At 41.4% G+C, this 15,456-nt stretch overlaps 1 protein-coding gene across 1 annotated transcript in view; it reads right to left on the bottom strand.

Annotated features, from left to right (window-relative positions):
• Window positions 1–1,649: 1,649 nt before the first annotated feature.
• LOC138961542 (GDP-D-glycero-alpha-D-manno-heptose dehydrogenase-like) overlaps window positions 1,650–15,456 on the bottom strand; it is a 32,385-nt gene continuing 18,578 nt past the window's right edge. The window contains exon 2 of the mRNA XM_070333204.1: window positions 1,650–10,868. Coding sequence (XP_070189305.1) covers window positions 9,790–10,770 — 981 coding nt within the window. The 5' untranslated portion in view covers window positions 10,771–10,868 and the 3' untranslated portion in view covers window positions 1,650–9,789. The remainder of the gene's footprint in view (window positions 10,869–15,456) is intronic.

Genomic DNA, 15,456 nt, shown 5'->3' with positions numbered 1-15,456 from the left:
TTTGGACATACTGACTAAATGATTTGATATCGCTTCACGCAACTAGTTTTTATTTGTGTTGACTGGTGTGAGATGTCAGGCATGCTACTTTTCCGGTAATTGCCGGAAATCTGGTAAAGCCGTTTTCAAAATCCGGGAAAGTCACATTTATTCCGGTGAAGTTGAAAAATTTCCGCAAAAACGATCCGTGTGAATATCGCGCAACGCGATCGGGCGCCGGTCTCAATGAAGCCAGCGCACGCGCGTTGCCCGTCATTGGTCTTGCGTTCTGAATCTAGAACGTTCCCAATCTAGTTCTGCGGATGTAGGCCGTCGTTTTTGGCGAAATGTTTCGCCCAGATATTGTACAGAGAAATTCGCCGGGACCATTTGATTCCGGCGTGAAGAACAACAAGAGTTGGGCTTGGCTTGAAAACACCTTCCCGCCGGAAAAAAAGAAGGTTGACACGAAGTAGAACGAATCCGGCAAAAGCGGCAAAAAGAACTGTGCCTTCTTTGACTTGTGAGTGACTACTCTTCCTTGCATTTGTTTTTTTGCAGTAACCTTTTTCAATGCTTTTGTGACTTGTAAACCCTTTTCATGTGTACCTCCAAACTGGTGAAAACACCACTACTGTAGTACAGCGCACTGGTCAATACATACTAGTCTACAGTAGTGTTGTTTTCACCAGTTTGGAGGTGTGTTGAATGGTGGTGGGGGGAGGCTAAAATGGGATTTTTAACCAGATCACAACACTATTACAGCCCTGAAAATGATGCCCAGAATGCACCAGATTGCACAGATTTTAACCGTTTTTGGAAAAAATTTCCGGACCCCCCTAGTTGGCTTGCCTGCTTCGCAGGCTCAGGCTTGTGGCTTCGCCACTGCGCGCTTCTTTCAGGTAAAACCATTTTTGGCCTGTAGCATGCCTGGATGTAGATATAGAGTTTAAATTGCACACAAACATCAGTAACCGTCTGGCTAAGCTTGCTATTTTCATTTAATAACATGAATAATATTAGTAAAGATTTTTACTTAACCTATAAAAATTTATATAATAAACAGGTCTAACTAGTCTACGCAAAGCAGGTAAACGGTTATCCCAATTTGCATAAAGGGATTATTCTTTAACTCGGAGCACATATTTTCAAATCAAACAATGAATCTATGCATTGTTTTTATTCAGAAGAAAAAAGGAAAGAATAGAATGAAACCACGTTTTGATGAACAGATTGATAAATCAATTTTTAAGATTTTAGGCTGCAATGCAATCCCATAGTCCGGACCTGGTCAAAGATTGTTTGACAAATATGTCAATGTTGTACATGTATTTGAATGAATGAGGCGGTTGCCTTAGTGTGTCCTCAACTTTTTTAAGGGATAGAAATGACACTAAAGACTTTTATAACAAAAAAAACATGTTCGGGTATTATCTGGAAGAATTCACATGTAAAGTTTCATGAAGATCTGTGTAGCTGTTTTCGGGGAATGGCAGTAAACACACACACACACACCTCCCTCCCTCTCCATTCCCAGCAAAACATTCAGCCAAATATTGAATGAATGTTGAAAAAAAAGTAGAATTAGAAAGATAGCAAGAGACTGACAACTGATCATTCATACAAAGCGATAACACGCATTTTAACAAAAATAGAAAGATATGCCAAAATTACCCAGAATATTTCTTTAATATTTTAGTGAACAAGCACGTACATTATGCAAATCACATCAACATTTATGGGTACAATGTATATGAATATGATGACCAAGAAGAATATTATGCAAATCACATTAAATGTCAGCTATTGAATATATATATATATCTTATTATTATGCAACAGATAGGAAAAATAAAGGCACACTCCTTCTCATGAAAAACCCAGGTCACACACCAAAACCGAACAGCCTAGGCGTTCTCTGTGCACAGTTTGTTTGTTTGTTTGTTTATTTGTTGCTTAACGTCCAGCCGACTACGCAGAGCCATATCAGGACGAGGAAGGGGGGGATGAAGGGGGCCACTTGTCAAGCGATTCCTGTTTACAAATGCACTAACCCATTACTTATGTCCCAGCAGGCTTTAGTAAAACTAAATTAATACCTACTGGAAGATTATCAGTTTCCAATATGTTAAAATAGGCTTAACCTATCTACTGCTGGACTTACATCAGAACACTAACAGATTAAACTATACATGAATCGCGAGACAAGCGGCAAGAGAAGAGATTTTTGGAAAAAATACAGGTGAATGAGCAAGAAGGCAGAAAAAAGAAAAGAATTCATGAAGAAAAAGAGAGCATGACAGGAAAGAGGAACCAAAAATCTACCTAACAGCAAACTAGAAAGCTCCTGCGGTTCCAAAAACAGGAGGGGCCTTTAATTTCATAACCGCAGTGCCCCACTCTGTGCACAGTGAGAACTGTTAGATGAATTAATTTCCCAAACATGAAATCATTGAGAGAAAAAAAAACCCACTGTTCATTTTTGCTATTTGACCAAGTGGACGGATGGTCTTCCATGTAAAAGCCAAACCAGATCTTTTCATTTTTTCATTTTTATTTTCATTACTTTATTGTCCCATCGCTGGGAAATTCGGGTCGCTTCCTCCCAGTGGAAAGCTAGCAGCAACGGAGTCGCGCTACCCAGGTGTCTGCGTGTTTAGGTGTATTCAGCCACCTGCACTTATGGCAGAATGACCAAGGTCTTTTACGTGCCATTGTGATGACACGGGGGTGGGACATGGCTTCCGTCTCTGGGTCTGCACATAAAGTTGACCCGTGTCCGTCCCGGCCCGAATTCGAACCTGCGACCTTTCGATCACAAGTCCAGTGCTCTACCAACTGAGCTACTTTGATTGCGAGCCAAACTGTTTTCATGAGAAGGAGAATGACAAACTGTCAAATGAGCAAACAAGAAGAAAGCCGTTGAAACAACAACAAAACACTACTTGCACTCTCAATTAAAGTTATCTTTCTTTATTTGGTGTTTAACGTCGTTTTCAACCACAAAGGTAATATATCGCGACGAGGAAAGGGGGGAGATGGGATAGAGCCACTTGTCAATTGTTTCTTGTTCACAAAAGCACAAATCAAAAATTTGCTCCAGGGGCTTGCAACGTAGTACAATGTATTACCTTACTGGGAGAATGCAAGTTTCCAGTACAAAGGACTTAACATTTCTTACATACTGCTTGACTAAAATCTTTACAAAAATGGACTATATTCTATACAAGAAACACTTAACAAGGGTAAAAAGAGAAACAGAATCCGTTAGTCGCCTCTTACGACATGCTGGGGAGCATCGGGTAAATTCTTCCCCCTAACCCGCGGGGGGTAATCAAAGTCAGTTATAAGGTTCCACTTCCAATCAACAACAAAAAATAACTACCCCTCCCCCCATCCAACCCAACTTCACATTGTCTTTCAAAATAAGCACAACCCATGTAACAATAAAATGAGACATTATGTTGCTGACATCAGCTAAATCTCAATTTCATGTAAACGACTTCACTGAATGCCAGTCAATTCCATGAACAAAAATCCAAAAGCTTATCACTCGTAACCAATGATCAACCTTGGCCATGACATGGGACTAACAAAATGCTAGAATGCAATTTTATGCCCTCATGGCAAGGCCATTACAGGTATACAGATGCTCACATTCTTGGAAAAGGCTAAGATACTCATTAACAACACGGAGGAAACAACCTCGGAACATGAATCAAAAAGAAAAAAGTATGACAAAAAATGTATGTCTGTAAACAGTATCACAACTTTTTCTCTGAGGGACAAAAATATGATAGATGACCTCATCTATTTTTAATAAGCTTTAAAATTCAGTAAAAGTAGAAATAATTACTCCTGTACCATAACGATAAAAAAAGTATCCTTTCACAAATATTTTTCTCGTTTGTTCTGTTTAACTAGACATGCATGTGTATCCAGTTATAAATAAACACAAACACACAATAAGTTACATTTCAGGGCTACTGGAGATCTGTGCGTCATAAGGCACCATATATTTTGATTATGTAAGGAGCAACATAAGGTGGTGGGGAAGGTGCTGGCAGTATGGGTGAAAATTTGCAAGAGACTTTATTTGGCGAACACAGCACATCTCCATTAACTCTCACTAATCAAAATGATCATGATTAGAGTAAATGTTATCTGTTACAACCAGATAATACTCTTTCGTTCTTCTCATTACAACCAGATAACTCTTTCGTTCTTCTCATTACAACCAGATAACTCTTTTTTTCTTCTCATTACAACCAGATAACTCTTTCGTTCTTCTCATTACAAACAATTTGCTAACTATACTTTGACTGTTTACAGGTTAACACATTTTAATGTGGCATGCCTCAAATGTTTAACAGTTTAAAACACAAAAACAATCACTCTTCTGCCAAAGCTATCTATTGGAATGTAAATGAACACAAACAAACAAACAAATACTCCTTATTAATATTTAACTAATCTTCCACAGCCTTGTTCACTCAGTTGATCAAAAAATGTACACACAAAATCAGAGTGTTATTTGGAGGTCAGTCGCTTGTTTGTATGTCACTGTCCACGTCGGTTATTAAGTGTGTTCACACTGATCACACAATTGGATGACAGAGTACTGTTGGTTTGTATGTCACTGTCCACGTCGGTTATTAAGTGTGTTCACACTGATCACACAATTGGATGACAGAGTACTTTTGGTTTGGCGACATACATGGCTGAGAACATCCCTTTAGCATTAAATTCCTATAAAATACTGAGTTTTCATTCATTCATTCATGTTTTTTGCCTATGTTTTGGTTGGTCAGTCTTGGTTCAATGACTTGATACTAACTTTTCTTGTTGTTCTTACTAATCTCTTGGATGCTGCTAATTTATAGAAATTTTTCTCTCGATTTTTCTCCAATTTTGGAGAGGCTTTTTACATAATTATAACCTGAAAAATACAGCAAAAACAACTGACTACAATGGGTAATGCTGAAGTTTGTTATGACTAGGTGCCCATTAAATCATTAAAAAAATAAATATTGATAGAAATATGAGCTAATTTCATGATTTTTTGGGAAAGGTACATATCTCATTTAGCATGGAATATTATTATAAGAAATATTGAAATGTTGATGGTAAAAAAATATTAAAAACACACTCTCTCTCTCTGCTTCTCTCTCTTACACAAATGAAAGGTCACCGGCAGTGGAAGGAAGACACTTGTAACTTTTGCTCTTCGCATATTGTCAAAGTTTTCCTGAACCACGCCGAATTATGGACGTTGCCGGTTTACCAGCAGCAGCATGTGATCTACTGACCACCCTGTTGGCTAAAAACAGAGTGACATGGCAGGTATGTGGCAAAGGTCCAAATGCTGTTTTCATGCTTTGCCTGACAGCAACAAGCCATGAGGCCGCCATGACACCCGCTACCACTACCTTGTCACAGTGGAAGAGAAAATCGCCTTCGCAAATACGACGGGGCTAACAAAAGGCAGAGACAGACCAAGGTAGGAGATACACCAGAGACTCTCTCTTTACCTCACCGGAAAGTTGTCTATGTAAAAACAAATGACACAGTTAGCAAAGACGTTATTCCTGACAAACAACGTGGACAAGCTGACAAACACACTGTTGGAGAAGTCAGTACATATGCACGTGGATCACGATGTCCGGACAGTGTTATGCATAGTGTGGCTCAGTCAGGCGTGGTGACACGCAGTAATGCCAAGAACAAGAAAACAGGTCACGGACGTGTCACAGGAGATGCTGAAAAGCGTGCGGAAAATTCAGCGCTACAGTCGGTGACAGTGTGCGTCGTAAAGGACATTCCAGTGTGCAGTACACAGAGACGGACACACCTGTTGAAACGGCCAGCACAGATTCTGACCTTGCCTTAAGTATCGGAGACATGGAAAGGTCTTTGGAAAGGTGGGACGAAGTGATTAAGATGCTGCGAAATAGTAGTTGTGGCATCAGGTGATTGAAAAATCGGATGTGTAACGATCTTAATTTACCATGCGTAAGACTGTGCTAAACCTTAAAGGAACTCATCCTCAACGCGGTCTGGTTTCCATGTCGCGACGAAAAAACAATGATTATTGTGAATTGTTTTAAAATCTCGCAAAGCTGTACCCTTTACCCCAACCATCCCCCTCTTGAAATGAACCTTCGTGTTCAATCAATAAAATGTCAAAGTGTCTCTAACATAAATGTCATCTAAAACCACCTAAACACTGCAAACATGATACCCTTTGGCCATAAATACTCTGATGCCAAATTTCTGGTATCAATAAATAGAAGCAGAATGATTGATGAATACTAACTTCTGGAAATACTATTAACAATAACATTTCTTGAAGTTTTGCATTAGCCATGAGAAAGGATTTCTTCATCAATGTGTTTTGACACAAAACAAAATGTTGTAGATGCACAAATCTGAACCTTTTTTTCCCTTCTTTTTTTTCTCCATGAGACCCACATGCCAGAACATTTTCTGTTATTTAGCAGTGTGCCCTGGGGGTGTTCAACCCAAAACAAGGAATCAATGTACTGCAAATTAAGCAAGACAAGAAAGTGTCAGAAAGTGTTGCATAAAACACACCTTCGTCATAAGCAGACCCTAACGCATTGCAAACAACACCTTGAATCGGCACCTAAATAGTGCATGCAGTTTAGAAAATTCAGTGAAAATGACTGCATATATATAGCGAGTCTCGATATTTTCTAAAACAAATTTGTTCAAGCATGGAATATTATGGACGTTATAGACAGTGGTAGAAAAACATTGCCATTTCAATACAACCCGTTCAAATGTAAAATGGGGGTGGGGAGTGGTGGTTGGGAATGGTAGGGCTCACATCTGTGGAAAGAAAACGATACATGTGCGAACATAAAGTATACGCTTTGCTGTTCAGAAAGCACACTACATGTACTAGCCTTCTTTATAAAGTAATTCAACAAAACAAAGAAATCCACACTGCCAACATGCATGTCAGTAACAAAGGTACAATGCCATCAAGTTACTGGTGTGAGAAACAATTCATCCTGTTAAAAATGCACATTCTGAAATGCCAAGCCGGATAACCAATGATTTTTGACAGACAGCAAGAGGGGAGCAGGGATTTACCAACTGGCACATGAAATTAGAAGAATTCCAATTGGCACATGAAATAAAAAGTGTTCCAATGTGCACATGAAATAAGAATTCCAATTTGCCATGCCGACTTGAATAATAAGGGGGATCACAACAGTTAAGTTCATTAAAGGCACATTTCTTCCCTTCTAATCAGTTCAGCTCCCCGTCTCAGATGTGGCCAGGCTGTTACATGGGATAAGACCACCCTCCACTTGAACACATAGCACAAATCAACAGCCTCTGTGCTTTCTGTGACTTGATGAAATATTTTTTTTACGGGACACTAGTCTCAATCTGTGAATTTAATTCATCAAAACCTTTTCCCTCTGCACCGAAAGCAGTCAGGTTGTTTTCTCTTGATATGCATCCAAGTGGAGGGACGGTCTTTCTTTCTTTCTTTATTTGGTGTTTAACGTCGTTTTCAACCACGAAGGTTATACCGCGACGGGGAAAGGGGGGAGAGGGGATAGAGCCACTTGTCAATTGTTTCTTGTTCACAAAAGCACTAATCAAAAATTTGCTCCAGGGGCTTGCAACGTAGTACAATATATGACCTTACTGGGAGAATGCAAGTTTCCAGTACAAAGGACTTAACATTTCTTACATACTGCTTGACTAAAATCTTTACAAACATTGACTATATTCTATACAAGAAACACTTAACAAGGGTAAAAGGAGAAACAGAATCCGTTAGTCGCCTCTTACGACATGCTGGGGAGCATCGGGTAAATTCTTCCCCCTAACCCGCGGGGGGACCAGGGAGGGGTAAATCCTTCCCCCTAACCCGCGGGGGGCAGGGACGGTCTTATTCCACGTAAAAAAACCTGGGTAGACCCGAGATAGTGAGCCAAACTGTTTTGACGGGAAGGGCTGTGCTTTTAATAAGCGATTGAGCAATAAATAGAGTCCTGCAAAGGAGAATAATAGCATATAACCACGTCATGTCCCAAATAGACGCTAGTTCTGGGGACACAAAAACCAAGTTAGCATAACAAGGAGAAAAAAATAAAGCCCTGCTGGCAAAAAACCATTCTCCCTTTTTACATTTAGTTAAAAGTTTTGACTACCCTACTTTCCCCGACTTGACTTTTTTCCTCCTGCCAAGTTTCCTCTCAAGACATCAAAGAGACCGCCCCATAGGTTAAACTCAGTCACTGACCCCGGTGCAGGAAGTGTTTCCTCTCTCAGATCTATGACAGGGGAACCACCTCTCATAGCAAAAACTGGGTCATTGACCCCTGGGAAGAAGGTCAGTGTCTAAAAAAGGCAACCCAGCTATCACAATGGACCTGCCTTTGCGGCACACAGAGCACACATATTTCCACTCTGTATTCTTCCTTTGATGTGCGGCACTCAGAATTCATCATGCCCCAGGACAGAGCATGATGATTCATGTGTCAAGTTTCCTCACTTTTTTTTCAAATAATTATCTATAATCAGTCCTTGCCTGTGTTCATTGGGTCTGTCATAACAACACGTGGAAAAGTATTTCTCGTCAAGTCCATAAATATATATTACCATGTTCTACTTCTGAATTTAAAACTGCATTAAAAAAAAAATGTACGACACATTGCAACATAATTATACTGGGAACATTGTGACTAACATTAGCTGTCCATTTAGCTTTGTTTTCATTGGTTCTTAATTTATTTCTTTGTTCAAATTAAGAGAAAACATTTAAAAAATGTCTACTCCCATGGAACAATGGTATGTACACACACTAGTAAAAATCAAATTAAAAAAACTAACTTTTCCAAAAATCTGACCTGTTAGTATAACCACCAATCTGGCTGTGAACCATCCTGACCTCAGGTCAAAATGAGTTCGGCTCATTCTATCCCTGACAGGATGCCTTGGTTTTCCTTGTCTGGTGAGGAAATCGATTTTTTACATATTTAGATCTTTTTGTAATGTGTTATGGATATAAGCAGATTCGCGATCGTCGATAATGATTTTTCATGGTGTTGTGTAATTTTTAAATTACAAAGGAATTGATATGTAAGACAGTTTCAACCAAGCTATTTTTCGCGGCTGTATTTACTGTGCAAACAACTCTAAATATGGCAAAAGTGTCAAGTGATAATCAACCGTTTGGTTTCGACGCTCGCTGGAGCAGACGATTTTTTCTGACAGTGATGCAACCATATATTACGGTCTCCTTCCGGCAGCAGTCCCAAAATGTTGACTTGTTTTGACCTTAGAATGATGTCTTTATCATAACTGTGAAGAACAGAACGGAGATCACTGTCGAAGTCGGCCAATCTGTAATCATTTTCGTCTCGCGAACACTGCTCGCGAACAACATATGGGAGATAACTCTGTATTCTTGTTTTGATAGATTCGCGTAGGACTTTACCGTCCGGTCAGAGAGATAACTGGCGATAGCCGTGGAGCGATGATGATAAGAATGGCTGTGAACAAGTTTTCAAAGCATGAAGTGATACTCATGCAGAAGGTATTCATTTATGTAAACAAAATACAGTAGAGACTTTTCTGCCATGTTTAGCAACTGGGGTCTACCTGCCTGAGGTGGTTTTCCTAATCATTAACATTTAGCTTTACTTGGGTCCCGGATCAAACTCCAGTCAGTCTTACTGGGTCACTGGAATCAAGATATGTAGAACTGGGAGTTTATGACCCTGAAGTGAGCAAAACACCTGAACAACGCACGGATACCTCCGCCTACACATTTTTGCAGCGAGCGATCTCGTCCGGTAGCAAGTTGGGCAACACCTTGAGGAGGTCCAAAACACCCTGATCGACAGTCACTGTGGACCGATAGCCCAAGCGGCGGATCTTCTCGTAGGACACCTCATAGTCACGCTTGTCCTTGTCCTCGCCAGTGGTGGAGATGGTGATGTTGCAGGAAGGCACTCTCTTCTGGATGATCTGCGCCACCTGGTTCTTGGTCAGGTTCATGCGCTCGTCACCCACGTTGAAGGCCTCGCCCCGCATGGTCTTCTGGTTCTCCACGGCGAACATGAACGCTCGGGCCGCGTCCTTCACGTGGAGGAACGTGCGACGGAAGTGTCCCTCGTAAAGGTCAAACTCCTTTATGACGAGAGCCTTGTAGGTGAGGTCGTTGACCAGCAAGTCCAGGCGCATGCGAGGTGAGATGCCAAAGACGGTGGCCAATCGGAGCGCGGTTCCGCCGGCGTCCAGCACCAGCTTCTCCCCCTGAGCCTTGCTGCTGCCGTACAGCGACAGCGGGGAGATGCTGGTCTCCTCCGTGCAGATTCCCTCCACCACCCCGTAGCAGGACCCCGTGCTGGCGTAGATGACGGCCATGTCGGGCGTCTTTAGCTCCACCAGGTTACGCGTTCCCTCCACGTTGACGGCCTGAGCCTGGGCCTGGTCTTTGTCGCAGGCTGGGTAGCCGACGATGGCAGCTAGATGGATGACCGCTGTCTTGCCGGCCATGGCTTTGCCCAGTTCGTCCTTGTCCATGATGTTGCCGTTCATGACGTGGAATCGCGGGTGGTGAGCCACGGGGAGGAGGGGTCCCATGCCCCACAAAAAGCGGTCAAAGCATGTCACCTCGTAGCCGCGTTCAAGCAGCATGGGGATGAGAGTGGAGCCGATGTAGCCTGCTCCTCCTGTGACCAGAATGTGGCCATGGGCAATGCCGTTGTCCACGTGGTCACCATTTATCAGGTCAGCCATCTTGTCTTGCTTATGTTGGAATTGATTTCTTGGACTATTTGTGCGAAGAGTTGAAGCAGATTCTGTAGCTTATCGTGGTCTAGACTTCTAACAGACTTCTGCACACACAAAAACAGAAGAAATTCGTTTTAGCATGTTTGACCCTGAAAGTTGTGAAACATGAAAATGACTGTCATTTTACTATACCAGATATCTAATTTCAACCAGGGAAACTGAAACTGAAACTGAAACTGAAACTGAACTTTATTACCAAAGGATAGAGGTTTTAGGCAAAGGGAGGGGGAGGGAGAGGATTTAGGGCTAGGAGAAACACACAAACACATAAACATCATGCTCATAAAGCAACAGCAGCACAACATCACTCCATTAAAAGAACTCATCAATGATGCCTGTACGTGTTGCACACACAAATATTGACTGATAAGCTGGGTCACAGCTGAACGCAATAAACATCAGAACAGGGTTATGCAGTGAAGTAAAAGTTGCCGATTACTCCTACATCCCCTAGACAGAGAAACAGGATGCAACTGGCTAACATGCAAGTGACAAACGACTCGCATATGGTTGACAAATAAATCACAGATGATGACCCACAGAATCAATATGAGAATAAAATAACAAGACGCGTCAAGCGATATCAAAATAGTCTGGGGGCCTGAGACAAAAAAATTAAAAGATCGACACTGAAAACCTGGGATCACAGAGTTTAGTTAGGCCTGGCTAACCCAAACCCATAGACCAAGGCGGGTCGAGCTGGTCTCCGCGAAAAATGTAAAAATCAGACTTAATTTACATAAAACTCATATTCTATCATTCGGAGCACATTTTCAGAATAAACATAACATTTATATCTTTGGATCCATAAAATGATAACAAATACAATGCAATAGGTTATTAATCTGTTTTTGCAAATTCAATATCAAACAGAATTCTAATGAACAAATTAGTTATTCATTTTTAAACTTCCAAGCTGAAATGAATTCCCATAGTCCGGACCCGGTCAAAGACTTTTTGACAAAAAAATGCATGACATTTGATTAAAAGGAAATGCTGTCACCACAGTGCGGCTTGAACTTCTTTAAAAGCTGAACACCATCAGACATCAATTTATAGAATAATAAAAATATAAAAATAAAACCACCTGTCAGTATATTTTTTGTAAGAATTCACATGTGAAGTTTCATCGTTTCATAGTTTTAACCGCAATCTCTTTTGTCTTGATTCCAAGTCTACTGCAATACATTCAACCCAAAATTACTTTATGTAAAAAGGCGAAAACCAATATTTTTCATTAACAAAAATGGCTGGAGTCATATACAGCAGTCCCTCTCATGAACGGACACCCTTGGGCCATAGCAAAACTGTCCGTACATTGCAGGTGTCCGGTCACGGGAGGGGTGACCACACCACCCCCTCCCCCATACACTCACACAGAGACACACAAACAACAGGATTGAGTCTATGATAATCACTTCTTGTGGCTACTAAACAATAACAATAAACTCCTAATACTTCTTTAAACGTTCTGTAAAAAGGATTTGTATGAAAAGTGTTGAAAAGAAGAGATAAAATAAATCCTCAAGGCAGTGAACACACTCACCATGCACTGACATACGAAAGCAGCCACACAAACACAGCACAGAGGAGCGTGTGCAGATGCTTTGCAAGAATAAGCTTGAAAACCAGTTTGAATAAATAGCAGCAGATACTGAGATAGAGCTGCATGTCATAATCATGTAATTTATTTTTTTCTTGTCTGGCTTTATTGACTGCATGCCGATCATGTGGCATGGCAGTGACTTTTCACTCTTCAGTCGGAAATACACTGTACACAACACAGCTCTCACTCTCCCTCACTTCTGCCTACCCCAAGCCGTGATAACTGATGCTTGGAAATTGTGTGGAAGAGTACACCTCTCTATTTCTCTCCAATGCTCTTCCTGCTGACATGCAGTGACACCGGACACCCCACAGAGTTTAGCCAGCAAACCCTCCACCCCCCACCCCCTTTCCTCTCTCTCTCCCTCCCTCCAGCCATGTACTGTTGGGGGCTGTGGCCAGAGAGGCCAGCAGCTGCACTGTTCACTCAGAGCAAAACCAGTTGACAGTGTCGTAACTTTTGACAAAGCAAGACAACTGAAGGGTTCATAGATTAGGCAACCGACTCACTGGTCAAGGCTGAGGGGAAACAAGAGTATCTTGTCAATGAAAGAGGTTAGGCCTACACACAGACACACGATGCTGAGAACTGTGGCCGGTTTTTCACTCACTTTCGCTCAGGACCTTCATCGACTGTGGTTTCTGTTGTTTACGTCCAACAGACAAGAATAAAGAGCTCAGTGCAGTTTCATGTTGGCATCTTCGCATGTACTCCACTCCTGACCAAAACTACCCCCCCCCCCCCCCCCCTCAGTGATGGGTGCACGTGCACTCAAGTTATCAGTGACTGTCATCACGCCATTGCGGTTGTGATCTTTGTACCAAGAACCGGACTGCTCTGTTATCGATTTTGTTGTGGTGAAAATTTGACGATGGTCTGTCCGTACATTGGAGGTATGACCTGCTGTTGGGACCGAAAATGAGTGTCCGCGTCCACGTTTTGCAGGTGTCCGTTTAAGGGGGGGGGGGGGGCAAATATGTAGAGGTTACATGCCGAGTCTCAGTGATTATTAAAAATAATGGTCGAAGTTAGCGGATCATGAAAAATGCGAGCTTTAGCGAGCTTTTTCATGACCGCGAACTGAGACCATTATTTTTTATAATCACTGAGACGAGGTGTGTAACCTCTTTATTCCTCCTTTCTTCAGTTATTCAAAGAAAAGAGGAGGTTTTTTGCGAAAGTTTGATCGAATCCTATTCTCTCAACCAGTCAACCTGCGCAGGCGATCGATTAATGCGCGGTTGTATAGTTCCGTGCAAATCATTCCATTCTGTTAACACTTCTTGTCAGTTTTCCTATTTTGGGCTAAAATCAAGTACACAGATATGCTGTTATTCTGCTGTGTCGGCAAAGGCAGATATTGTGTGTTCTGTATATGTTTTGGTATCGCTTAGGATAATGTTTTTTTCGTCAAATGGGACTAGCAGACGAACTTTTGCACCCGTGTTCCAACCGTTAAAAAATGTATGAAGTTCAGTTTTCTGGGGAAAATAGTGTATGAAACCCCTTTATGTTGTTTAAATTGATGAGATGTGTGCATTTGGTTGCGTGTGATCTGTTTATCAAATGAAATATTGTTGAAAACTGACCGTCGGATTGCAGTCTGTTGTCGAAGGAACTGAGTGAAAAGAAGGGGAACTACTCTTGTCGCTAGACAAAGTATGAGTTACTTGCCTTGGGAAATTGCTTGTGATGAACGGTTTGAGCACGGCAGATCTAGATTCAGAAAACAACCGAACTCATGGATTTTATATGGAGATTCATGTGTTCAGGCCTGTAGTTGTTAATTTAAATGCGGTATGTTTGTATTGTTTGCTCCAGAGATGTATACTTCGTACATAAGAGCGTTCGCAACTTTTCAGTCGCAAAAAGTAGTACCGAAACAGAACAACCTCTCAACCCATTGCACTATCGAGGATTCAGGCTGTTGCTGGGTCGTTATTTGTTTGGTTGCTGGGTCATTATCGAAAAATAACTACCCCTACAAGTTTACAGAGGTAAAGAAGCAGAGGGGGGAATAAAGAAGGAAAACACTCCGTGCCGAGCAAATGTGTCCGTATATATGTCAGGTGTCCGCTCACGCCGGGGGCCGTACATTGCAGGGACTGCTGTACAAGACAAACTAACAGTTTATCCTCAAAGCTACAGTGTGACAGCAAATCAGAAGTTCATTGAAGTCCTTAAATATAAGCACAAATCATCTACTGTAAACCAGCTCAATTTAACGCAGAGTACCAGATATACACGTCTAACCAAAAGACAGAGAAACAGACGGACAGATCAAATGCTTTATTCCCCCCTCTGCTTCTTTACCTCTGTAAACTTGTAGGGGTAGTTATTTTTCGATAATGACCCAGCAACCAAACAAATAACGACCCAGCAACAGCCTGAATCCTCGATAGTGCAATGGGTTGAGAGGTTGTTCTGTTTCGGTACTACTTTTTGCGACTGAAAAGTTGCGAACGCTCTTATGTACGAAGTATACATCTCTGGAGCAAACAATACAAACATACCGCATTTAAATTAACAACTACAGGCCTGAACACATGAATCTCCATATAAAATCCATGAGTTCGGTTGTTTTCTGAATCTAGATCTGCCGTGCTCAAACCGTTCATCACAAGCAATTTCCCAAGGCAAGTAACTCATACTTTGTCTAGCGACAAGAGTAGTTCCCCTTCTTTTCACTCAGTTCCTTCGACAACAGACTGCAATCCGACGGTCAGTTTTCAACAATATTTCATTTGATAAACAGATCACACGCAACCAAATGCACACATCTCATCAATTTAAACAACATAAAGGGGTTTCATACACTATTTTCCCCAGAAAACTGAACTTCATACATTTTTTAACGTTGGAACACGGGTGCAAAAGTTCGTCTCAGTGCTAGTCCCATTTGACGAAAAAAACATTATCCTAAGCGATACCAAAACATATACAGAACACACAATATCTGCCTTTGCCGACACAGCAGAATAACAGCATATCTGTGTACTTGATTTTAGCCCAAAATAGGAAAACTG

The sequence above is a fragment of the Littorina saxatilis genome, linkage group LG1 (assembly GCF_037325665.1).
Source record: "Littorina saxatilis isolate snail1 linkage group LG1, US_GU_Lsax_2.0, whole genome shotgun sequence".
NCBI classification, from domain to species: domain Eukaryota; kingdom Metazoa; phylum Mollusca; class Gastropoda; order Littorinimorpha; family Littorinidae; genus Littorina; species Littorina saxatilis.
This window is presented reverse-complemented; position numbering and strand designations above follow the sequence as displayed.